The sequence below is a fragment of the Amblyomma americanum genome, chromosome 2 (assembly GCF_052857255.1).
Source record: "Amblyomma americanum isolate KBUSLIRL-KWMA chromosome 2, ASM5285725v1, whole genome shotgun sequence".
Lineage (NCBI taxonomy): Eukaryota > Metazoa > Arthropoda > Arachnida > Ixodida > Ixodidae > Amblyomma > Amblyomma americanum.
In genome coordinates this window covers 172915953-172942604 of record NC_135498.1, presented here as the reverse complement: position 1 = coordinate 172942604, position 26652 = coordinate 172915953, and the positions used below count along the sequence as shown (strand labels likewise).

Below are 26652 nucleotides of genomic sequence, written 5' to 3'. Positions count from 1 at the left end.
CACGTAGAAAAGAGGGCGAGCGTTATCGGCTGGATGGGGATAGACAATGCTCACCTGAGGACTTGTAGCAAATAACGACATCATCTTGCGGTTCAGAGCATTGTTGTCCGTTATCACAGCGATAATTTTGAGCCCCATTTTCTCAACATTAATGATTATGTTCTTAGCATGCTCGTGCAAAATTTCTGCGCTCAGTTTGCTCACAGGTAATATGTGAATGACGTCCTTGTTTGCAGAAAGGAGTGATTGTACCATGAACACATGGGCTGTTGTTGCTGGTTCCGTTGAATGAACCGACGATCCTACTATTGTGCCCCCTTTGTAGTCGAAGTATGGTTTTATGTGGATCTCATCGATCATCAGGGTCACTGTCTTCTCGTGGTCTTTCATTGATTTGACTCGTTCTCGGATGTAGGAGAGACAGTGCGGTTGATTTTGCTCCACAAGAGGGTCAGCTTTGTAATTTGAGCAAACACGGCGCAGTGTGGAAGGATGGGGCAGAATGATTCTTGATGCAGCTCTTGTGAAGTGATATGCGTGAGGAGAAATTGAATTCAAAATACTGGCGAATACCAGCAGCTCTGCGCTATACACATGCTGTTTCGCGAGGAGAAGCTCTATCTGCTCAACCAGAAATTTCAGCAAAGAAGACTGTTCTTTCGTCGTATCACTGTCCTCAATGAGGTCTGCAAGCAGTGAACCGACAAACTGCAATACTTTAGTATGTTTCGACTCTTTCGTCACCTCAGGTATATTATGCAAGCCTATCTCGAGTTCTTCTAGCAGCAAGGACAGGCTGGAGGTGTCGCATACTTGAGCTGGCAGAATCCTGCCTGAAGGAAGCGACAGAAGCTTCACTCCATTCAAGAAAACAGAAAGTGACAGATCAGGGAGAACTACCAAGGCGCATTTCACATTAGGTGAAGGATCATTCTCGATGAGAAGGAACCTAACGCACTGCTCATCGACAGAAACGGTCCAGAATTTCGTGTTGCAGATTCCAGGCAACTTAGATTTGAACTCCTCGTAAGATGAAACTTTGTTTCTTTTCTGTTCAAGCTCATTAGACTGAAGTGACTTCCTCATAGCCTCCTGCAAAGCAGCGTTTTCCCTTCTTGCTTTTTTCGTCTCTGGCGATTCACTCCGTCCAGGCGTTGAGGACAAGTATTTTGGGCAGTTTGGAAAAACAGAAGGCGCAGCATCAATCTTCAACTGTAGCCTGTCACGCTTCACCTCTATTATTTTCCCTGTCAGTTCATCTTGGTGTGACAACGTCGTAATGAAGTCGCCTGCGTGGAAGTGCAGTTCACACACCTGCACGAGAAAATGAAGCAAGGCCATTCGCCATGACTCTCCATTGCCTAAAACACTAAGTAAAAAGAGTCTGAATAGTGAACAGCTTTTACATATTTACACAGCTTTTACACAAGCCTTATGCACATCCACAGAACTAAATGCTTCCTGGACAATTCATACATAAGTGTAAGAAGTGATATCATTGCCTACAAAGACAGCATGCCTTTCCGGGAGCGACAGCTCACAACTAAGATAATTACCAGCGCCTATTAAGCAATATTTCAGAGTCTTACCCTCGAATGCTCTGTAGGTGTGAAATCCTTCCGTGGAATGGCTCGCAACCAGGCTTTTCTTCGTACTTCGTCTCTTGGGAAGCAATAAACACGTACTTTGGGACCATTCTGGTAGTTCCCGCGGCACCCGGGAACACAGCACCGGCCCATGTTTCACGAAGTTGCACTCGCTACACGGCAGGCAATCAGTTTCCCATTCGTGCGCTAGCACAGGTACGCACGCCACACAAGAAACGGCCACACGAAACAGACACAGCCGTGCGAGGAGCGAACGGAAATGCACCCAACGCCAGGCTGAAAGACTCAAGCAGCAGCTAGACGCTCACTGCAAGACTGCGTTCGTGTCTGTGCTTGCCCGGGCAAGCGCGAGCACATCGAGGGAGACAACCGAGCGGAGCGGAGCCGCGCTTGGTGAGCAGCCTGACCGGACACTTGGCGTGACGTAGCGCGTGTGGAAAGGAGGGCCTGGAGAGGCCTGAAGAAAGTATTTAGAGGGTGTTGGTGCAGCGCGGGCGGCTGGCGGGCGAGGAGAAACGAGGAGGAATGCGCCGCGAAGGAGGAGAGTGTCGCTAGTTTCAAAACATCAAGGGGCTTTATGCGCCGCCAGGCAGCGGCGCCCTCTGGTGGAGCATCGGCGAGCGACGTGTCCAAACGTGCAGCAAATTGCTAGACAGCCATGCGCCGGTTCCCCTTTAACCCTGGAAGTCACCGCGTACGGCAATCTTGAAGCGAGTGGCCAGCGCGGTCGCTGCTTGGAATTCTCGGACGGCCGTCAAGTGTTGGCGTTGTACTGAACAGTTTGAGTGACAACCGTTTCTCGGGGCTTTATAAGCCCAAACGCTGCCGCCTGGAGAGCACCTCCGATCCACCGAGCCCGACCTACAGAGAGACCGACCTACCGTGAACCGAGTGCCCCTCACCAGTGGAGTGAGATGTATGACGCGTTGCAGCCTCGCCGGACGTCGTCGTGCGAGAGCAGTTGCGTTTCCTGTTAGCTCTCGGCCCCTGTGCCGATCTTGTCCTGTATAATGACCTCTACAGAGTGTATAAAATCCCTTTTGTTATTGTCACCGAGGTCTTATTCGGAGTCTTCGCAACCGACTTAAGAGCTGGCAACGCTCTGTCACAAAACGGGTGACGAGCGCTACGGGACCACCTCAAAGTCGCAACATTCGTTGCAGCGGTGGGATCGCCAAATCACAACATTGGTGCGGGCGGTAGGATCACCAATCACAACATCAGATGGCAGCAACAGGATTGACCGGCATCAGCTACCTCGGCGCGGTGAGTCCCTGAAGTTTACTTTAAACACCAGACTTTCTCATACAAAGGTTATAGTAGCTTAGAGAAGGATTTGGTGTTGGATTGTGTTTACCTTGTTTGTTTCAAGCCTAGTGAGAGTGTTTCGAAAACCAGGGGATGCTGAGAGGGTAAACAGGAGAGTGTGTGAGGTCATGATGACTGAGGACGTAACGGCTGAGGAAGCCGAAGAGGCCTGGGCTTATGTCAAAGAGGAGGAAAAGAAAGAGAAGGAACGTCGCGAGGAATCAGAAAAACGCTTTGCTCGAGCAGAGGCAGAAAGACTGCAGCATGCTCGTAGAATGAAACTGTTGGAGTTGGAGCTTGAAGCGCAGCGGATGAGTTTCGAGTGGGATGAAACGTTATCCGTTCTGCTTGAGACTAACCGTCAGAACTCAAGCGACAGGCTGCGGCCCTTCGTGATCGCCGATGATATGGCAAATTATCTGGCGGATTTTGAGAGCATCTGCAAGAAAAAGCGCATTGAACGGAATGGTTGAGCACAGGTGCTGGTCACCCTTCTTTCCAGCGAAACGTCGGAAGTAGTCAAAGATTTGTTAGACGGGAACATAGACAGCTACGATGAGCTCAAAGGAATTTTATTGAGGAAGTATCGGCTGTCTCCGCTGGATCTCCAGGAAAAGTACAATTATGAAGGTCGAAGTCGTGCTTCAATTTTGCGTACCAGTTTAAAGCCGACGTTTTAGAATGGCTTGATAATGTGGAAGGTCCGGACGACCGTGGCGAAGAGGTAGAGAACGTAGCTGTAGAGCAGCCCTGCCAGTGCAGGAAGGTAGTCCGCCCTTGGCAGATGTATATAGCTGCTGCTGTATAAGTGGGAGACGCGCCGCATTCGCCAGCAGAGGAAACCCCTCTACATACGGATAAGGTAGCCACAACATCGGACATCGGGGAAATCACAGTCGTCTCGCTCACTGAGACTGGAGAGGACATAAACGAAGCTGGATCTGATAGCGTCTCAAAAGCAGAGGCAAAATGTTGCAACCACGCTAACCGTAACAAAGAAACTAACGATGGTTTAGTTGCGCACGCTAGCAACCAAGAATTGCGTCATCAGGAAATTTCAAACCCTCAGAGCCATGCTGCTTTGAAAGAGAAGATCGAGGCTAGGGCAGCTCAGGGTCAGATAGGCTGGGGAAAGTCTCATCACAACGAAACTGGTTAGGCAATCAAGAAAGGCTTGTTGCGGACAGATGACGGCAGATGCGCAGCGGCCCGCGACAGATCACCAGAAAGTAAAGATCCGAGCTCAGAGAAAATCGCAGATGTGTCCGAATTTTCTGAAAAGCTTTTACCTGGCATTGACCGCAGAGCTCAATGTGATTTGCACGCAAGTAAAATCGCGAACGTAACAAGCTTTTGGGTATTAATGGGTTAAGTTCTCATGCTGCGGCGAGGGCGGGCAGCAAGGCAGCTTCGAAAAGGCGACGGTGCGCAAAGAAAACTAATTTGGACAGGCGCGATAAAAAGAAAAAAGTGCGGATCCAAACGCTTGTACGTTTACGGGCTAGCCAACCACGTCACTGGCCAAAAATTACACCGCGGCTCTCAAGAAGTTTGAGGCGTCGCATGAAAGCCAGTTTGACTAGTTGTCCCTTTGCAGTGCCGAAGCCACTTCCGTCACTGTTGGAGCACCGTAGGAGTAGTCCTGGAACAAGTGATGAGCTCAGTGGGCTACAGAAAAGGGCGTGCGGTCGCCAGACAAAAGGGCGCCACAGAGCGTGTGCGAGTGGAGGGTACGTAACCCCCCTTTGCGACATCTGCAGGGAACCAAGGGAGGAAGAATCGCCCCTCTCAGCTTAAACTTGCCAAGCGCTTCCCTGGTTTTGGGCACATGTCCGGGAGAGGCGGAACTAATCAGCCTCTCAACTTTTGTGAAGAGTCGGCTGGTAGAGCGGTCTTGCGATCGCGACCGCGGTGGGCGCGACTAAAGCATACGGGATTCCAGTAATAAGTGCTTCCTGTATGTACTGCCTGCTTTTCAATTTTTTTTCTCAGCGGTAGAAAGATGAGGGCAAACCAGGTTTTGACTCCCTTGCCTAGTGCATTTTGTACTTCTCCTGTTTCCTTGCCGTAATGATGTGGCCTAAAGGTGTGTGCTCATCATGTAACCTAAGTGCTCCACAGTTCAGAGTACAAACGAGCACTGTAGCAGAAATCAGTTCGTTCAGAGCGGTAATCTCGCCAGCGTGATTTCCTTGTTATGTTTGGTTCTTTTCATCGCATCGCTTATCTTGATGTTCGATGCAAGTTGTGTTCCAGTGGGCACTTGTGCATAATTTTAGCTGCGTTGTTCATTTTGAAAGCATGCGCTGACGCGCGAAAGTATAGCGAAGGAACTCATTGGCAATCGTGGCGTAGTCACTCGCATGAAAGCCTCGTGTATACTTTGGGTTGCTCATGGGAGCTTTGCTATGTGGTTGTGCAAGTGAAGTTACTTGCAGCAATTGTTAGGCGCTAGTGTCCGCACACACGGAAAAGCTAGCGAAGCCTCTGTGTGCCACTGTAACGTAGGTAGGTGGCGTAAGCTTCCAGAGATGCTACCATTTCACCCGCATTAAGTATTAGCGTATGCTCCTGCCTGGGCACTATTTTTGGTGCAAGTTTGTCGCATTACAACTGTTGTCGTAGAATATGCTGCTACGCAGAACGGAAAGCAAGAACGCATGGTCAGCTGTGATATTTGCGAACAGGAAGTAGCATGGGGAAAAAATTAATGACTTCATTTGCTTCCTTAGTAGTGTGTTTTCGATCCAATTGATTTCAAGAGGACCATTCTTATTTTCATAATTATTACTGATTATTATTTGTTCCTGTTATTTTGGTGTGTCGTTGATTTGCGAAATTTTTGTTTGAGCCTTGTGTACCAGATTGTCAACCTGCACATCTTACAGAGAGAGCAAAAAAGGGGATAGCAATTTAATTTGGTTGATTTAGATTATGGCCTTGTCTGGTGTTTGATGGGAGACAGAGGGCGTTGCTTGTGTTGGGTGTTCCCTCTTTCCGGTCGGATTTGCAAGCTGCAGAACGACGAACCATGACCAGTGGCGAGAAGCAAAGGCTTCGGAACGACCTGAACGAAACTGGTCGAGGTGCCTTGGCGACAACGCGGTGAGCAGCGACCCTGGCCCTGCGAGTGGGACCTCGGCACGTGAACCTACCTGGCGCCCAAACATTGGACGTGAACTTGAAAGATAGACAGAGAGATAAAGAGGAGCAGGGAAAGGCAGGGATGTTAACCAGAAGGGGTTCCGGTTGGCTACCCTGCACTAGGGAAGAGGAATTAGGGGAGTAAAAGGAGGAAGAGAGAAGGGGAAAAAGGCATAACACACACACACACACACACACACACACACACACACACACACACACACACACACACACACACACACACACACACACACACACACACACACACACACACACACACACACGCACACGCACACGCACACACACACACACACACACAACGCAACAACCTGACGAACATGCACGGCTGGCATCCGAGCCACGTGGAAGCAGCTCGTCTTCCCGGCGCTTTATCTGAAGGCGGGGATGATGCTGTTGTGCCCGGACAACCAGTCCGGATTTCAAATCTACAAGATGTAAAATTTCTCCGTCCGTCGAACTCCCTTGGAAAAGCCCGGTGCTGCGCCACAAGGCAACGACGCCCTAACGCTCCTTTAACAAGCTAAGCTCTCAAGAAGCATCGGCGAGCGACATGTCCAAATGTGCCGCAAATTGCTAGACAGCCAGGCACCGGTTCCCCTTTTCCAGTGGAAGTCACCGCGGGTGGCCAGCGCGGTCGCTGGTTGGACATCTCGGACGGTCGTCAATTGCTGGCTTTGTATAGGACCGTTTGAGAGACAACCGTTTCTCGGTGCTTTATAAGCCCAAATGCTGCCGCCTGGAGAGCCCCTCCGATCCACCGAGCCCAACCTAAAGAGAGACCGACCCACCGTCAGCCGAGTGCCCCTCACCAGCTGAGTGAGATGTATGACGCGTTGTAGACTCGCCGGACGTCGCCGTGCGAGAACAGTCGCGTTTTATGTTAGCTCTAGGCCCCCATGCCGATCTTGTCCTGTATAATGACGTGTGCAAAGTGTATAAAATCCCTTTTGTTATTGTCACCGACGTCTCAATCGGAGTCTTCGCCACTGACTTGAGAGCTGGCGACGCTCTGTCACAAAACGGATGACGAGCGCTACGGGACCACCTCAAAATCACAACATTGATGGCAGCGGTGGGATGCCAAATTACAACGCCAAGCCGCGTCTAGACCACAGCTTTCGCTCTGTAACCAGGTTCAGCAGTACTTAAACCGCAGCTAATTTTTTGACAGAAGGGGATCGCGCGAGCATTAGAGAAGAGGTTGAGGAAGACGAAGGTCAGTTCCGACTAGGGATGGCTGCCGGGTTGGGGGGAAGGGCTCGCCAGGTGAGCCAGTTTTTCGGCGACCAAGCGGGGCCTCTGCCGAAGGCCGCGTCGCCCGTGGCATTGGCGCGCATCGCCCGCGACCTCGAGGAGCTGCGTTTTCGGCCGCTGGCCAACTGGTCGGCAGGGCCCGTGGGCGTGAGCAACCCGTTCCGGTGGACTGCCACTCTGCTGGGGCCAGCGGACACGCCGTACGAGGGAGGAGCTTTCGAGCTCGAGATCCGCTTCCCCGACGACTACCCCTTCAAACCGCCCAAGGTAGTATATACACTATACGAGCACCGCTTTGAGCGGGACCCTTCCGAGAGCGTGACGTGTATGCTGCTAAGCCTAAGTCCAAAGGTATTCTGCGCGTTCCTCGATTTCTTGGTTCAATAATTAGAGGACATCGTGAAGGTTGAGTATATTTGTAATTAAGGATATAATTACTCATTAGTATCCAATCAAGCGCAGCAGCCATGCGGCTACAAAGGAAAGCTGTGCAGCTTGCACAAAAACTTTGTGGAAGAAGAAAAATTCCTCCTGGTCCAGGGTTCGAACCCGGGGCGACCGATTCACCGGGACAATCACTCTACCATCTGAATTGACCGGGACGGCTAGCACAAGGTTGGGCGAGAGCAAAACGATAACTCGAAGTGCACTATCGTCTGCGGTTGCAATACGCAAGAAAATCAGGACTTGCTTGACTTGCTTTGCAACAAGCAAGTCAAGCAGGTAAACATTAGAAGATGTTAGAATGCAACACAGGAAGTCCACTGTTTGCACGGTACCAGGGGACGAGGAGAGAAAGTTGGCACAGTAGTTTCAGTTACATGAATTTGGAGATAGGCCGCCAACTGCCGGCGGCACTGCCACGGCAGGCGGCTGTTTGAAACACAGCCACCGGTGTGGCTTGTGAGACTCGGGTTGCTCTCTCTGATCAATAAATTAACTGCCACCTGCCAAGATGGCAGTTTGCTCACAATTCGGTGGCCATGTGGTGACGACGTCACAAGGTCACAGGACATAGGTGGAACGTGGAGCACCTACTTTTCCCCTCAAGCCGATGCCGACGCCGCCGACGACAATAATGACACCGGGCTTTTGAGCTTAATGGACCGTTATCGCTATCGCGTTCAATAACGTGCATGACGTTCAATAATGACGCAGGCAGGTAGAGTTCAAGCCATAGACACTGCAAAACGTTACTAACGGACGTTGCGTTTGCATCGAACTTTTAATTTCGCGTTAGTGCGGAAAAAAATAACACCGAAATTCCTCGCGCTGCAAGTCTTTATAGAACGATTTTTTGTAGCTCTAGCTACATTACGGTAGCGTTTCGAGCCTTCAGCGTGGCGGCGCCGCCACCCTGTGGCTGCGCTGCCTCCCCGTGGGTGCGCCGCCACGGTGTTACGTGGTTGGTCACGTCTGCCGGCTCCGCGGCGCCGTGGCTCGTCACGTGGTTCGTGACGTGTTGGTCACCTGACCAGCCACGTGGTGCGGAGCAGCCGCTGCTGCCGGCGGCGCGGCGCGACGGCGAAACCGAGCTGCCACAGCTGTGCGCATGCGCCGTGGCGAGTGAGATGAGGACGAAGATGAAAAAAAAAAACGCCCTGCAAAGCGGAGCGGCGAAAGACTGACTTTGCAACTGAATGGAGCAAATTCCAATCGGCCAGCTGTAGCTATTGCGTCACACCTGGTTTAACCAGAGCTAAACCACCACCAATTTTTTTTTGTTCATTTGAAAAACATCAGTAGCATCGTTTCCGAACCCGACCGCGGCGGCTGCGTTTTTATGGAGGAAAAACGCTAAGGCGCCCGTGTGCTGTGCGATGTCAGCGCACGTTAAAGATCCCCAGGTGGTCGAAATTATTCCGGAGCCCTCCACTACGGCACCTATTCTTCCTTTCTTCTTTCACTCCCTCCTTTATCCCTTCCCTTACGGCGCGGTTCAGGTTTCCAAAGATATATGAGACAGATACTGCGCCATTTCCTTTCCCCAAAAAAGCAATTATTATTATTCATCGTTTTGACCATTTGTTGGAACTCACCATTGAGTCACCGGACTGTGCTAATTATAAACTGTTCAGTAGTGCGTTATCTTAAATTAGCTACATAATTGGGATACTTTTCACAGTGATAACTGACAGCCAGTGCGGCTAACAGTTTTAAGGTGACAGTCTTATCTGACCTATTAGCAACAAAACCCGTCGACGTCTAGGAAAAGGGGTTGAGAAAACTCACAACGACCTCATCAGCAAAGCAAGAATTTCTACCGAAGGTGCGGGGAATTGAACTCAGAGTGCGAGGCGGCCACGCGACCTTCTGACTACAAAACCGCGTTCCTTTTCGGATAATAAAGGTGAATCTAGTATATTCGTTGCATTACGAATACGTGCTAATGAGCAGGCGTTTCATTAGAAAAGAAGGAAAAGAATATAATTTGAAAATAATGCTTCCACCTTCAATCGTAAGTGCCCTTCGTAATTATTTTTTGGCTTAAAGAGGTTTTCTATTTCCAATTTTCAATTACTGGGAAGTTTTGACAGAGTTTAAAGCACCCGTTATTTAGTTTATACTGTGGACGCAGGTGAAGCAGCTGTAACCATGTTCAACGCACGGCTATTCCCGCTTGCCTCATTAGCGCCGCCACTACCGACGGAAGCTGCTACGAAAAGATTATGGTTTATCGGGGTTTAACGTCCCAAAGATACTCAAGCTATGAGGGACACCGTAGTGGAGGGCTTCAGAAATTTCAACCACCTATACGGTTATTTAGCGTGCACTTACATCGCACAGTACAAGGACATCTAGAATTTCGCCTCCATCGAAATTTGACCTCCGTGAGGTTCCTTGGTAGAACCCGCCGCCTACGGCAACAGCGGTACAGAAGATGCATAAATCCTGTTTCACAGGGAGGCGAAAATCATTGCAATTCCTGCCGCTGCGGCGCAAAAACCTGTTTCGAGCCGTCGTGGCAAGGTTCCAACAAGTTGAATTTTTTCTGCTGCTCAGCTCCATCGTTAACCTATGTCCCCGTTATCGCCATACGTCCCAAACGGATGGTTTCGCGTTAACCTGAGTTTGGCTAGTGGGAGTTACCCACGGTTGCCTGTAGGCCAGGGGGATTGCGTGGCTTAATGGTGTGACTGTTCTGAAGAATGTGACATCTGCGGTCGCGGGCTCCGTCTCAGTCTTAAAGAGGCTTCGTGGAAATGCAGAGAGGGGAGTGTGGCTCTTTTATAGAAGCCCGACCTCACAGAAAGGCACCTCGCTTCTGCAAGCTACCGCGGTAGTCTCTAGCTGCTTCAGATTTCGCACTCTATTTGTATACTTCTGGATATGTAATTAATAACTTACGTATATTGTAGCTGCAGAAAAAAATGCGCATGAAAAAAATTAAGCAGTTAGGGCACCACGGCCAGTGGTGTTTCCCCTGTAACGAGCTGAGAATGTCATTCCAAGCACGGTCACTCGATTGCGTTGTAGGGGGGGTCTTCAAGAAGGGCGTTGTCGTCGCTTTTACTCTATTGCTCAAATGTCCGAAGACGGCGACCACAGCAGACGATGGCACAGTACTCAAACCTGACTGGAAGTGCAGTCTAGCCACCCGGAATTCACTTTGGGCCAAATATGCAAGGCACCGTCGCTTCTTACACTGTGTACCCTGGTCACAAAATGGCGCCACAACCCCAAAATTACATGTGAAGTAGGTGAATATAGCCAAGAGGCCTCACTGCTGTCATGCTTCGCAGGTGAAGTTCGTCACCAAGATCTACCATCCAAACCTTATTGGCGGAGCCCCCGTTTGCCTGGACATCCTCACGTCGCAGTGGTCCCCGGCAGTGTCCATATCGGACGTGATGCTTTCCATCGGCTCCCTCTTGCGGGCCCCGGACATGGACCACCCTATCGACCCCAAAGCGGCGCTTGTCTACAAGAAAGACCCCGCCCTTTTCAAGTCCACGGCGCGCCGTTGGACCGAGAAGCACTCAATCTTGAAGTGACGAAGTACGGCCGTGACGACTGCGTGATGGCTGACTGATGAGACAGTTGCTGTGTGCAGTCGATGCACTCACAATGCCCCTCACGGGAGCACGTCGTCACGGTGGAATAAATGGCGGACCTGCCTCAGAAACAACTGTTCTCATTGTGTTTAACAGAACAGAAGTACATAAAATAACAATTTTTTTTTTGCGCTCGTGGCATCACTGAACGGGGTCAACATTGTATGGCCCCAGCAGCCAAGGTTGTTTTAGAGCGAAAAGCTCTACTCCTTCCATGCCGATCGTGAAGGTCACCTGGCTTTTTGATTTCTCCTCTAATGGGAGGCGCGCCGCATGTGCAAAATCGCCCGCGTGACAGGTGCCATCGACGCCATAGATGCGCGCTTGGCCGCCACTTCCAACGCTGCGCTGGCTGCTGCTCGGCCGCTCCTGCTCGCCAGTTTTAGCATGTGATGTGTCACGTGATTCGCTCTTGCGCTTGGCAGTCACGTCCGCCGCTGCGCCGACCGCCGCCCTGGACGCTCGCTCTTGCACTTGTGGCACGTGATGGATGACGTGATTTGCTTTCGCTGAAGTCTAGAAAAATATGCATTAGCCAAAGCTATAAAGTGTCCAACCATAATTAACAGTGCTCTCGCTCTGTATATCCTGGCTCAGGTGAGTTGAACCACAGCCACTTTTTCAATGTGATAGCGTTTCGGCTATCGTTAAGTAAAAAACACCAAGTTTCTTCGTAACGAAATTCCCCGATTTATATAGAGGGATCTGTGTGTTCGAGTACTACTATTTGGATTGATCATACGAGGCTATGCCAACCCGACTCACTCTTACACATTAATCCACCCGCTAATTCTCACTAATGCAATCTTAATTCACCTTAATTTCCAGTAATCCGCCTAAATTCATTGGGGTGGGCCTACTTCTAATATTTTGCTCTGGGCCAGCTTCGAAATGCTTTCGCATTTTATATGAGAATCGGAGAAGTTAGAAGTGCACTTGCATCTTGTCCTGACGTCATTACGTACAGCATGCTTCAAAACCACCTGGATGTAAACACCCTGTTCTTTGGTTCTGCTGAAGGGCGTAAAAGCAGGTGCATGTCTAGCTTTATCGCACATCACATTCACTAGTAAGCCAGCTGTGAAATATTGTAAGGCTGTGGGATAAGAAGTAATGAAAAATATCTTAGCAATAAGCGACTCGCTGATGATACTGCTTTGCTGAGTCACTCAGGATCTGATCTGCAAAGCGTGATCAATGAGTTAGACAGGCAGAGCAGAACGGTGGGTCTAAAACTTAACGCGCAGAAAACCAAACTAGTGTTCGTCTCGGAAGGGAAGAGCAGTTTACAATTGGTAGCGAGGTGCTGAAAGTGGTAAGTAAATGAAGACGTCTACTTAAAGCAGGTAGTGACTGCAGATCCGAATGAGGAGAGCGAAATAACTAGAATTATAAGAATAGGGTGGAGCGCTCATGGCAGGTTCTCTCCTGTGCCCTTTAAACACACGTGTATCAAGGTAGCCTCTTTCACAGCAAATAAAGTTTCAAGCCCTGAATTATTTCGCACGGCCCTGTAGGGCATGAAAGAGCATCCGGTACAATAACACAGATATTTTCTCTCGGTAATGTCTTCGTGCTTCAAAGTTAGCTCAGTGCCGGCCGCCCCATAAAACAGACGAACGACTGAAACGGTTGAGTAGGCCTCTAAGTTGCACCGTTTCGACAGTTCCTGTCCTGGACATCCGTATCCGCGTTTCCATTGAGAGGAATGAAGTGCGTGGGTATGTACTTCGTAAAAGGAGACATACCTCGCTGAACGGCGTAGCCAAAGGCGCGGTTCTGCTCGCTTACAGCGCCACGCACAGCTGTTCAAAACGACACTCTTGGCTTAACGGCTGCCTAAGACTGTCTAATGTGTTCTGTCGACAGCAAATATTTGTACCACTCTCGGAGCCTTCGATTTACTTCCCCGCACCATGCGACGTCGCCCTCAACGTACGGTGGAATATTAGAGAGTTATAGCATAGCGCGATCTGTGATCTGTTACCGTGTTCCGCTTCTGCGGTGCCTCTGCGGTTTCGCAGTATGCCATGGGGGCACTAGATGGCGCCACATTCTTGTCAGCCGTAGGGAGCCTTTACGTGCTTTTTTTAGATTGGGGCTATCTGTGACAATGTTGCTACTATCAGCCGCCAGATTTGGTAGGCTAACAACACCTGCTCGGTAGTGAGTCACATTGAGCGACCAGCGGCCGCTAAATTTGGCAGGCCGCCATTTTGTTTCACACTACTGCCGCTGCCGGCATCTCCAAGACCGCTTCTTGCATTTAATGTTATTTATCATGAATACTGCACAAACTATCTGCGGTGAAGCTTTCTCCTTCGGCGTGTGCCGTCTTCTGTGTTGTGTAATGTGCAGCGAACAGGCTAGCAAGCGCCGGGGTCGTCGTATCGCCTCGGTTACTACCCTGTATCATCGCCTGGGTGGCTGACGACTTTGCGCTCGGCAAGGTAGTTTCATGCATTTTGTCATGAACATCAGGCAGTATTCGTATCATAAAAGTGACTCATTATCGTTGAGGTGATGTGAGTGAGGCAACGCCGGTGTGTGTTGGTGCGTAGGTGCCGCCCGTTTGCTCGTAGTAGTAGCCGCTGCAGACGAGCAACTGCAGTATCGGGCGTTTCTAAGCACAGTGGCCGTTCACAATAAGTGGCAGTTTTTGAGCGCTGCTTTGTGTAAAGGTGTGCACAAGTTTCCGGGCAGACTGTTTGTGTGTGTTTGTTTTTAGTAATCGTGAGTGGATAGTGCATTTTGGGGTGGTGTCTTTTTGGCGGATCACGGCCTTTTCTCGTTGTTTTGGGTTTCATTCTGGAGAGTACAAGAAATATTAGGTTGTGGCCGGATGTCGACCTCACCCAGCGGGATCACAAGGTTGCATTGTTGCTATGTTGATGGCATCCTCTTAGGGAACGAAATAAAACCAAGGTAATTTACACACGGACGTTTTCCAAGTGTTTATCTAGCCTTAGAGGGGAGTTAACCAGGAAATCTTCCTGGGCATAGTCTAAGGCCCAGCTTTTTAAAGTCATGTGTTGTGATGTGTTTTTCTTATGGGAAATGTGCATGTAGGGAAATACATACTTAACACAGACCCATTAATCGGTAATACAGGACAAAACCTCTGGACGTATGAAATATCGTCGAGGTTAGAAGAAATAAACTTTTTTGTGTGTTTTATTTTTTATACTTCTATGCGACAAAGATGCATGCCAATGTGCTGTTTGCACAGCATTGTTCACTAAATGACGCTACCAGAAATCTAAAAATGATGCCCGTGCACTGGACTTGTCGGTGTCTGTGAAGAGGGCAAAAAGGAACTGATCTCCCGGGGTTGTTTCAATTTCTCATTTACTAATTAACTGCATAAATCCTGCCCATTTCATTACAGGGTACCTTGTGAATTTTGTAACATTCTTATTTCAAAACTGAAGACAAAATCCTGTTCTACATGATGAAGCCTTGAAAACTTCCACTGAAGCTGCTTTTCATGTGGCAGCGTGGCTAGCAAGGTTGTTTTTCCTTCTTACAGGTTTATTCTTCAGAATAAAAACTCCATCTAGGCGTCGCAAGCATCCTAAGAGCTTCCAGGGATGCTGTTTTTTTTTTTACCACCAGGGCTACTAACACAATCACTTGACCGGCTAGTAGGCTCATGATTCACAGGAAAATATTGTTATAAATAAAATAAAGCAAGCTTTTTCACCATTCTTACAGCTTTGATAAACTGCTAGTGGAGCTGTGTACTTTCTCTAGGAGAACCTACATGCTGATGCATGAATCAGACTGGCTCTGTCTTAGCATGGAAAACAAGAACAAAGTGACACATTGACAATAATGTAAACGTTTATGTGTCAGTGAAGCCAGTGGGCCGTAGTTTAGCAAATGCCTAGGCTCGGACGAAGATTTGGCCTGCTTTTTGGTCCATAATTAAAAAAAAACGTGTTTCAGGCCTAATAGCAAGAAAAGCCACGCTTATCCTCATTTATAGCAGCACGAAGTACAAGGAAAGCACAGAAAAGCACATTCTTGACTTGTCCTCGTGAGGACAGAAAAAATGTCATTGGCATTGTATTCCTTCGTGGAGCTATGGAAGTGGTGTCGAACAAACTAACTGTATCAGGGAGAAGAAATATGTTCGCTCACAGTTGCATTAGCCTGGAAGAGCATATTTTGCCTAGAGGAAGCTATCAAGGCAATCTTTTTTTCATATTTTTCAGCTATTTGGGTTCCACACTAACGCCTGTTGCAGCCTTCACCGTGTGGATAGTTCCCAAAGAAGGCATATTTCTGTTGCCAAGGCACCTTACATGCTTTCACATTGTCTAGGCTCAAGGTGCGATCATAATACGTGTGTTAGTATTCAGAGTGCACCCATCAGCATGTAAGCTTCGTTGGCAAGGAGGCTTGCATGCTGATGGCTAGTAAATATTTGTTTACATGGGGTGGATGTCTTTTATTAATGAACTGCATAACTAAAAACATATCACTTCACTGGTTGAGGGGACGAGCACTCAACCCTCCACGGAAATGAAGGTGTGGTACTCTCCCTTAAAATCTTACTAGAAAATTGATTGCTTGCAAAAGTAACACGCACTGTTTGGGCTTTACACTTCACCTCATAGCACAGGGCTTCAGTGTTTCTAATATGCTGCATAATACCGTGATAAATATATTTTTTCGCATTGTCCATGTTCAGGGTGCACTCGCTTCAGGTCGCTTGATCTGGGCCAGCCGCCGCTCTTTGCGGGAATGGCTCGTCGGAAAACGAAACATCCACGCGCCTTTCCGGCCGCTGTTGGTACACAGCAGTACACAACAACCGGCCATTTCTTCGGCAAATTCGAAGCGCACAGGCACAGCAGTTTGTGTAATCAGCTGCTCAAGAGAAGGCCTAGCCGACCCAGATCCGTGCGCTCTGGAGCATTGTGGCTTTCCACCTCTTCTCCGGTCCACTTGTTTTCAGGACGTGGGTACCGCAGAAAGCCGACGGTAGTGCCAAATGAAGAAAGCGCAAGCGGCTGCTGAGTGCGTGTGCTGCGACAGGTGCGGCCGACGACGATATTCGCTATGCGGACGGACGGACGTGTGAAACAAAATGGCGACATGCGTGATGTTGGCAACAGTGATTTTAGGAGGCGATTTAGCGGGCGACGGCATCGACAATCGGAAAGGCTCTCCCCACCCTAAAAAAAGCACATGAAGGCTCCCTAGTCAGCCGCGTTCGCGCCTGCCACGTCGGGACAAATCGGTGCGTACGTAGTGGTGCCCTGCGGCAGGCGATCGCGGTAGCGGATCATGGATCACGCCGCCAGTAGCGCGCATTTTCCGAGCCAGTCACGCAAACTGCATGCATTGCTGCCACTAACCTTGCATCGTTTTTTAAAGCAAGTAGCATCAAAAGCCGGCGTCCCCTAAAACCAGATGGGCTATATTTACTAGCCATTACACTTATATCTGAAGTGTCCAGCGGCCCACGGGATTCACCTGAGGTCCTTGAGGCGCGCCAGCTGTCACCGTAGTGTCGAGTAATAATGATGATTAAAACCTTTATTGGTCTCAGGTGTTCGTGACGCCCGGTCTGGTCGCTTTTCTCAGTACAGGGCACAGCTGGCCTCCCCGATTGCTTTCGCCCGTTGGATCATCCAAAACTGCTCCTTCGGGTCCGAGCAGGTCATGGCGACATCCCTGTTGAGATGGGCCAGGTTGGGGGTGGGCGGTGGAGAAACCATTTGCTTCCAGCAAAGATGTCAAGCTCATTGCTGGCGAATTTAAAAATGAACTTTTCGGTGTAAAATATATTGCAAAATTGTTACTGTTTAACTAATCCACTGGCTGGGCTACGCTTTCAGTGGGTCGCACATCTCGCTGCAGTCCAGGGTCGGAATAAAGCATGCAGAGAATGGTGCAAGGGGCGCCGAGGCTCCATTCGTGGCTACACTCTAAAAAGAAATGACTAAAAAGGAAGAAAGCTAGCTGTCCTTTAGCGCACTCTGTTTTATAAAAGAGAGTGCAGTAGAGGACAGTTTACTCTCTCTTTACTCTCATATAGGCGTATTTCCGTTTATAGTGTACGGTTCGCTTAGTGTAACTACAGAAACTGCTTAGACGCCCAGGCCGCACTGTCCAGAAAGTTAGCGTGTATGTCTCGCGCGGGCGGAGGTCTCACGAAACCTGTAGGCAGGCGCCTAAGAGTGAGCCTCGAGAAATACGTATACACCTCACGGGGCGTTACTAATGCCAGTAAATTCTTGTCAGCTCTCAGGAAGCAGCGAAGGTTTCTACCTCGTTAACCACTCATAAGGGGTACAACATTCACGAAGGTTAATACATTCGACCTATATAAAAATCTTTTTTCCATCGTTCATATATGTCACAAATGCTACAGCGCTGCGGCAGATTATGCCCGTCAAGGAATTCGATACTAGGCCAAGCAAGACTACCGAATAGACATGCATCGAGAAAGAGAAAACGGGCATCCAGAGTATCAGGATTTTAGCCGTTCACGAGCTGAAGAACTTCCTCCACGTCATCGTAAAGCTGTAGAGCTTGCTCCCAACTCATCCACTCGGGTTCGGTGGCCACGGTAATCTTACGATGGGCGTTCCTGAACAGGCCCCGCCGCGGTGGCTCAGTGGTTAGGGCGCTCGACTACTGATCCGGAGTTCCCGGGTTCGAACCCGACCCCGGCGGCTGCGTTTTTATGGAGGAAAAACGCTAAGGCGCCCGTGTGCTGTGCGATGTCAGTGCACGTTAAAGATCCCCAGGTGGTCGAAATTATTCCGGAGCCCTCCACTACGGCACCTTTTCTTCCTTTCTTCTTTCACTCCCTCCTTTATCTCTTCCCTTACGGCGCGGTCCAGGTGTCCAACGATATATGAGACAGATACGGCGCCATTTCCTTTCCCCCAAAACCAATTATTATTATTATTATTCCGGAACAGTTCATCGCAATGAACACCGGCAGGCACATCGCAAAGCATTACTGCGCCCAGAAGTAGCCTACCAGAGTAGGCACGTCTGCCATGGTGGCTACAAGGACGGCAGGCGAGTCGATAGCAACGTTTCTGGGATCGCCAATGAGCGCCACAGCCTTCTGAGCGCGGATATCATCTTTCAACGCGATCTGAGAAGCTACAGCAGACACTAAGGCGACCGACCGGCCTTGCACGCCCTCTACGACAGCCTTAGCCTTGGCCTCAATAAGTTGCCCCTTGTAGTGTGATAAGATGTCTCACAGTTCTGCCGGCGACTATCTCCTGGGCTTGTCGGCGCGCGGTCAAGATGCCACACTATCGTAGCGTTGCACCGACTGACTGGAGTTTGCGTTCGTCGAGGCAGGGAAGCTTGCCTGTGTCCAGAGAGTGGTGACGCAGACGAACGAGGCGGACCTCGATGACGACATCCTTCGCGTAAGGCCTTGCAGACATTCCGAGGCAGCAAACCAGGTTCACTGGTGTCCGCAGACGTTTAAGGTTTGATTCAAGATCATGAAGGTTGCAGATGTCCAGTTTCTCCGCTACCTCTAGAAGTCTTGATGTAGACGGCGCTTTTTGCTGTCGACTCTCTTGAAACGAGGCTATGATCTTGCAATATGGATGACTCGGGTCCAGATAGTGCTAGAAGTCACGGATAATTACGAGGGGAATGTCGCTTGTCCACAGGATTCCGTCATCCAGGAATGTCACGAGGACGTTAGGTTCCATTAGGTACACGCCGTTTAAAGTGTCTCTGAAGCACGACGCAAAGTGCAAGACGTGAACATCGACTGGCAGCCAAGCCTCGAGGGAGGTGAAAAAATCGTTCTCGAATATACGCTCGCCAAGGATGACGGCGCGTTGCGAACTTTCTGCATAGATGGCAGTGAAGAAGAGCTGACGCCGCAGTTGAATAGTTGCAAGGGCCACCACAGTGTTCGACGTGTATACGGTCAAGGAGCTCGGCTTCCCGCTGGTTTACCTTGTACCTATCGTCGGCATTTAACGTAGGCTGGCGTTGCACTGGTATCAGGGATTTTAGGCGCCATGAAGCCTCGTTCTGGTCCCATGACTCACGCGCCTCGCCCATGCTTATAGACAGTGCTCCCGTACTCTTACTTCGCCGTGAAGCTCGTAAAACGCACTCTGTTGGAGGCTTGTGGGTTGGGGACGTGGCTGGAAAAATGTTCGCATCGAACGCGCATTCGACCGCTTTACGACGCAGTGCAAACTATAATGACAATGTTACCGGATCCTGGAGTCGCTTTCTGTTTGTAACAGGAAACGAACACCATGTTGCTATCGACTTGATAATAAGTGGACCTCTGGTGAAGCATTTATGAAGACACGTTGTTGGCATCATGAGCGTTTTTGCAAATGAAATCTTTTTGAGATTAACGTCTCTAAACACGCATGGCTAACCTTAATAGACCGAATTATCATTATGCAATGTCAAGGGTTGAGCATATTGGATTCATGACGCGTCCATTATGCAGGCATATGCTGTCTGTGAACATAGGAATAATTGTTTTAAAGAAACATGCACTGGCATCCAGTAATTACTACATGTCCCTCTTCACACTATTATCCTGTAAAAGTAAGTGTGGATTGTGACTGTTAAGTCAAAAGTCCAGATATATTCTGATGACTATTTCTCAGCTTTTCTTTTGTAGCGTTTACATTGCTCGCGTCGAGCTGTTAAGACTGCCATAGAAAACAAATGGGGTACGCGTTTGACGATAGCAAAAACGTTAATAGGCAAAAAATGCAAGCTTGCCGACGAGAGATCCGCGGTTACGTTGATTGTTATAGTGAAACCGAGCATGAAAAAAAAATGGCGTTCATAAACTGCTTCCTGTTAAAAAATTCTTTTATCCAGAATTCGTGCGTATGAAAATGCAATTTTTAAGTGTGAGAAAAAGTGGAGAGATTACGGGAATACTGGCAGGAGCTCTTGTCAGGTCTATTTTAGGAAGCGTGGCTGTTGCGGAGTTCAGGACAGCGACCAGTGCGCCCTCCGTAATATGGTTGCCTGCTGGTGCAGTCGTTTCGGTTGTGAACGTCTATCTTATCTATAGCAATGTCTAGATTCCACTCTACTGTAGTCATTCTCACGTGGCCATACTGCAGAGGGAAAGCTATGCTAGCTGGTTTCTCGTGCCGACCTGTGTCTCCGGCGAAAGTCTGGTCGCCTGGGCCAGTGACGGATCTCTGAGCTCAGCTAAGGAGGTGCTAAACAGCGAGAAATCTGTTCCACTTTGGGCATGCACGATATGTGTGAAGCCGGAGTACTTGCGCCGAAGCACACGCAGAACTTACGCATGAAGTTGCAACGCGACAGCGACTTCCAAGGTCGAGCTGTCGGATATTTTTATTATTGTAGCTTTCGATCTCACGAAAAACGAGCCATCGGCGAGTAAAGTTATGTTAGACGTCATATAAGAAGGAAGATCACTGATATAAATTAGGAACAGTAACCGTCTGAGAACATCACCTCGTGAAACACAAGAAAGTGGATTAACAAATGTTGAGTTGAAACCGCAAGGGGAGACAAATTCGAGGTGACTAATTAGAAAGAAATCAATGAATTTGAACAAGTTATAATCAGTAATTAAGTGATGTAATTTATGAAGAAGCAAATGATGAAAAAACTTATGAAATGCTTCTTAAAAGTCTTAACTATCTGTGAAAGGCATTAGTTGAGTATAATATGAATATTCTTTGCGGAAACCATGTTGTACAAACGAGAATAACGAAATGCCCTCTAGAAAGCTGATAAATGTGATGAATATGATATGCTCAAGCAGTTTGCAACATATACTATTTAGATATATGGGGAGATAATTAATAGGAGAAGTCTTGTTCCCAGATTTGTGAGGTGGAACTATCTTCTTAACTTTACACTTTTCAGGAAGTGTGCCTGCGTTCAGTGACTGCTCAAGATATGCGTTTGAGTACCTGATCAATTGGGCACAAGGATTTTTTATACGAAATTAGCATTAAGAGAATTTTATAATGGGCAAGAGTTATATTTTGAAGCATTAATTAGGCGACCAACACCAGCTTAGGAAACAGCTACTGGAGGGATCACCAAGTACTCATGATGACGTATGTCATGAAGATGGCATGGATGCATGATTAAAAATTGTTAACGAAAGCTTCATTTATACTGTAGCCCCGAAATCATGAATTGAATCACCCCACAATCTTTACAAACCGATAGAATTGCTAGCTATAGGATTAATGGCACGCCAGATTTTCTATGAATTGTTTGTAGCATGACCGGGAAAGAATTAAATAAGAAGTAGCCTTTGGCATTTCTTACGGCCGTTATGTTTGTTTTGGAGGCAGCTTTGGAAGCAGCGTAGCGCGAATTAGTTGCTAATAGTCTTGAGGCGCGATAAAATCGTCTTTTCTTATTTGATAGCTTTTGAAGACATGCTTGTTGTACAATGACACGTGCCAGTTAGAGGCGATGTTGCAAACTGGAAGATGTTTGTTATACGGTAAACCTCAGCGACAAAAATATCCAAGTTGGACTGATTGGAACGAACATAAAAGTTTGCAAAAAACGACTCCATGAATACGCATAGTTCGTTATTTATTGCTATAAAACCGCCTATGTTACAGGAGCGTATTTTACTTTTTACTTTGGAACGTAATTAATGGACGAAGGTAGTTAATGATCAGCAATACTAGGTGGAGATACCGGATACAAAATCAGCTTAGTGGTAAGGATCTATCTGACCAAGAGTGTTTGATACATTAAATGATATTCTAGCTGGTTCAGTAATTTTCTGCGTTAGTGAAAGTAGACAGCATAAGATAACGAAGTCGTCACCCTGCACCGAGAAAGGAGACAATGTTGGCATGGTTATCTCTAGATCACATGACGTTATACAATAAATTTCTTGCAAAGCTCCACCTAATATACGCGACATCATATAAACCAGTAAAAATTAAACAAAGAAAACCAGACAACCACTGGATAACGCAGGAAATCATGGAGTTATGTTACTTAAAGGATAAAGCTTGGCAGAACGGTAGAAAGCACCCAGAAAGCACCGTACATAGGCAAGAATTTCGCTCATTGCGAAATCTTGTAACAGCCAAACTACGACTGGCTAAAAGAAGATACTTATCCGAGCAGGTTGCACAGAACCGGCACGATGAAAAAAGAACATAGAAATTAGGAAACAGGAAGGAAGAGGAAGGCGAAGACGTTGTTTGATCTACTGTCGCCGCAGCACTGTTTCTTTACCTAACTATGCCTAATTTACCTAGATTTATTAGAATATTCGAGGACGGCAGCATCTTCAAGGCTGTACTGTCTCTATGGGAAGAGTACGGCTGCTCCGGCGCCGGCAAGCCTAAAGGGACCACGACAATCTAAGGAGGCTGGCTCGAAAGAGGCGGCCATGGCTTCCCGGGCTGTGGAGCGACCAGAACATGGAGACGATCACCCGTCCAGCGAGACCTCATTGCTCAGTGGGGATGAGTCAACGATCGTGGACGGTGACGAGTCAGTGGCTGATATGGCTGATGTGGACAACGAGGGTTTCAAGTTGGTGAGACATCGCAAGCAACGAACGAACCGGCAATGGTTGAGCCCACAGAGAAAGGGGTTGATTTAAGAGAGAAGAATCTCATCTTACTTTTCGCAGCCTTTCAATCTCTGCTGGGATCAGCTCCGATTCGTAGTCGGTTCACCATGCACGGGGCTCTTCAGCAGGATGTCTCGACGGAAGAGCAGGTTGACAAGCTCCTGCAGAGCTCTCAGGGTTTTGGCATCATAGTTAACGTGCGGTTGCCCCATTCCTAAATGAAGAACACCTGTGTTATTAAGGGTGTACCAAAGTGGTATTCAGAACGCGACCTACTTGATTATCTGAAACCACAAGGTGTACTGCACGTGAAACGACTTGTGCGTCATGTTGACATTTGCTCCCAACTTAGAGCGCCCCGAAAAATTTGATCTGGGATTCACAAAACACGCAGTTGCAGATTTCACTGAAGCTCCCCCACGGTGTTTTAGATGCCAACGGTTTGGGCACGTGGAAAAGTTTGCACAAAGGACCGACGCGGTAACGGTGCGGAGGTGACCACGACTTTAAAACCTGCACGGCCGATTTATCTTGCGCCAATTGCTGTGGTGATCATCCAGCGAGTTTCAAAGGCTGCCCCTTCCGTGTGAGTGCTCTGCAGCGTCGAATATCCTTTATTGCTGGTTTCAAAACCCAACCGACTGAGACGCCTGTTTCAATGTTGTTGCGTTACCCAACAATGTCCCTAATAGACCTGAGTCCAGCAGGACGCCAAGGGCCACTGCGTGCGAGTCGGTTGTGCGACCTCGAGCAAAAAGTGCCCATGTTCCTGAGCGAACGGATCACTGCCAGACTCGACAGCAAGGGGGACTCTCATATGCAGAAGTGACAAAAAAAACCAGCTACTGCGTCCAAGAGTGTGTACCGGTCCGCATATTTTTTCGATATTGTAAGTGAGTGCGTTGCGCAAAATAACGGGCTCTAGAATCAAGGTATGTCTTACCTTCTTCATGTTTTGTTTGGAGCCCTGCGTTCACATGTTCCAGCGATGGCGCCTGGTAACCTGAAGAACTTCCTACAGCTAGTGCTTTCTTTTGAGTCCCTATTTACCACCTTCGGAGCGAACTTCCTTGCGATCTAATATGGATGGGGTTAAAGCTCGTGGATATCGCATGCACCGATCAGTGCCGTTTATATTGCAGTGGAACTGCGCTGGGATTTTAAGTCGGTTAGCTGAACTAAAACTATTCTTGAAAGAGACTTGCGTTCCAGTATTGGCCTTGTCAGAAGCTGGCCTGCCAAGCGGGAGAAGTTTGACTGGGTATGTCGCCCATAAAACCTGCAGCATAAAGTCATTTCCTGCAGGAAGTGCTGCGCTTTACATAAGAAGAGAAATTCCACATGTTTCTCTAAGCGTTGCCTATCTTTGCACGGATGACATTGAGGTAGCGGCTCCCGAACCCTTTCTATTGCATCCGTGTTTGTGTCCCCGCGGAAAAAGGTAGCATTGGATTTGTTTCTACAGCAGCTCTGCGACCGCTGCCCAGCTCCTCAAATCATCTGCGGTGATTTCAACGCCCATCATGCCGTCTGGGGTGAGAGGAACACGGATTCCCGTGCATGCAAACTCGTAGACGTTATTGACAGTTTGGACATGTGTGTTGCCAATGACGGAAGCCCAACTTTCTTCCGGCCTCCAGCCTCAGCGACCGCTATAGACCTGACACTGCATTCAGCTGACGTCCGCGTGAGGTGGTCAACAGCGCCTGACCGCATGGGAAGTGATCACTATCCGATTTTCATGTTTGCTGCCGACTTTCGTATGCATGATCCTAAAATTAGCAATGTGGTCAACTGGGGCAAGTACAGAGAGCACCTAGAACATCTTTCTGGTGATGTTCTTGACAAAGTGATTTTTAGTAAGCTAGCAGCAACTACGGCAGTAAAGTTACGTGATCATTTTCCGGCACCGGATTTAAAACTCAGGAACGTTTGCGCAGCAAGAAGAGCGGAGCGCCAACTCGTGCGGAAGAAAGACGACAAGGAACTCAAGACGACCTTAAATAGGCTGAATTCTGCCATTAGACGACACAAGAACAAGCTGTACAGGTCGCAATGGGCCTCATTCTGCGCTAGTCTGACTGTGTTCTCACCGATGATGAGAATATGGCGAGTTATTGGCAGCCTTGCTGGAGAATTTCGCCCTTTGATGCCTTTTGAAGCTCTTGCAATACGCAAGGAAAACCCTATTGCATGCTTGGCAGAGGAACTTGCAGACGCACTCGTACGTGCTGATTCTGGAATAGATATATATACACCATCTGCTTCCTCCAGGTCTATCATGGACGTCCCGTTCACGCTTCGTGAGCTTCAGACTGCGCTCAGTGGCCTGCGGCGCCGGTGTGCACCAGGTCCCGACGGCATTACCAATCAAATGCTGAATAATCTGCCCTTGCAACTCAGGAAGGAGCTCCTCAACTTCATCAATCGAGTTTGGGAGACTGGCGATGTTCCTCCCTCATGGAAGGTGGCGCATGTAGTTCCAGTACTGAAGTCTGGCAAAGACATGACAGACCTTGCCTCGTATCGCCCTGTGTCATTGATCTCCTGTGTAGCTAAGTTGATGGAGAAGCTGGTAAATGAACGCTTATCATGGTGGCTTGAGGACAGCAAGGCACTGCTAACAAGAATGACAGGATTCCGCCGAGGTCTTAGTGCCCAAGATAGCGTCTTAAATTAGTGAATCACATTGAACACCAGAGAGCTTTCGGCCTTTCCACCTTAGCCATTTTTCTTCACGTCGCGAAAACTTACGACAACGTGCTTCAGAGCTCAATTCTATACAGCTTGCAATGGATGGGCATTCAGGGCTGTATGTTAAGATTCATTTATAAGTTTATAAGTGATCGCGCGGTTCGTGTACGGTTAGGGAATACGTTAAGCACCAAAAGGGTTCTATCACGAGGTGTGCCTCAAGGAAGTGTTCTTTCCTCCACGCTCCTCAACGTCGTAATGGCTGGCCTTCCCGATTCGGTGAAAAAAGTTGCAGGCAAGTGCGTATGTCGATATATGCTGCCGACATCTCTATTTGGATTACTGGCTACCAACACAAGCGATTAACCCTGATAGCTCTACAGGCTCCACCGTCGGCACAAGCTTACCTTCAAGGTGTGGGATTCTCTCTGTCATTAGAAAAATCCGGCTTTATTCTGTTTCCAGGTGTAAGGAGACGTCAATCACGGTTTAAGATAGACCTCGCTCACTCTAGCATCCGTCTATTCAACCACATGCGTTTCCTGGGCGTCATTATTGACTCCCGTCTACAGTGGCGAAAAGCTGTAGACGCGATTGTTTCATCTATGTCTTCGCGTATCAATGTGATCCGTAGAATTGCACGTGAGCAATGGGGAAACCATCCTTCTTCAATGGTCAAACTTCATGAAGCGCTGGTGGCCAGTCGCATAATGTATCAACTACCTTTAATTTCCCTCTCGGCATCACAACTTGATCGTCTCGAAGTTGTCCAAAGAAAGCGCCTAAGAAGAGCCATTGTAGTTCCTCAGGCGGCTGCGAATAAGGCAGTACTTCATGAGTCTCTTTCGAAACCTCTTAGCCTTGTCGCCGCTCAGAGACTACTAATGCATCTTGGCCGCCTAGGAGAGACAGTAACTGGGCGATCTCTTCTCCAGCGGCTCTGCAAGAGATAAGAGTCGAAGGCTTACTTGGCACTCAATACTCTTAGTTC

General features: G+C 48.5%; 1 protein-coding gene across 1 annotated transcript; it reads left to right on the top strand.

Moving 5' to 3' along the window:
- The first annotated feature begins 7302 nt into the window (after positions 1-7302).
- Positions 7303-11457, top strand: LOC144119277 (uncharacterized). Its single transcript, XM_077651944.1, has 2 exons — positions 7303-7601; positions 11078-11457. Exons 1-2 carry the CDS (start codon positions 7314-7316, stop codon positions 11327-11329), a joined length of 540 nt encoding a protein of 179 aa, XP_077508070.1. The 5' UTR covers positions 7303-7313; the 3' UTR covers positions 11330-11457.
- Positions 11458-26652: the final 15195 nt, after the last annotated feature.

Coding starts and splice junctions, on each gene's coding strand:
- LOC144119277 (XM_077651944.1), top strand. CDS start 7,314: ATGGCTGCCGGGTTGGGGGGAAGGGCTCGCCAGGTGAGCCAGTTTTTC. Junction 7,602..11,077: donor ACCCCTTCAAACCGCCCAAG/GTAGTATATACA, acceptor CATGCTTCGCAG/GTGAAGTTCGTCACCAAGAT.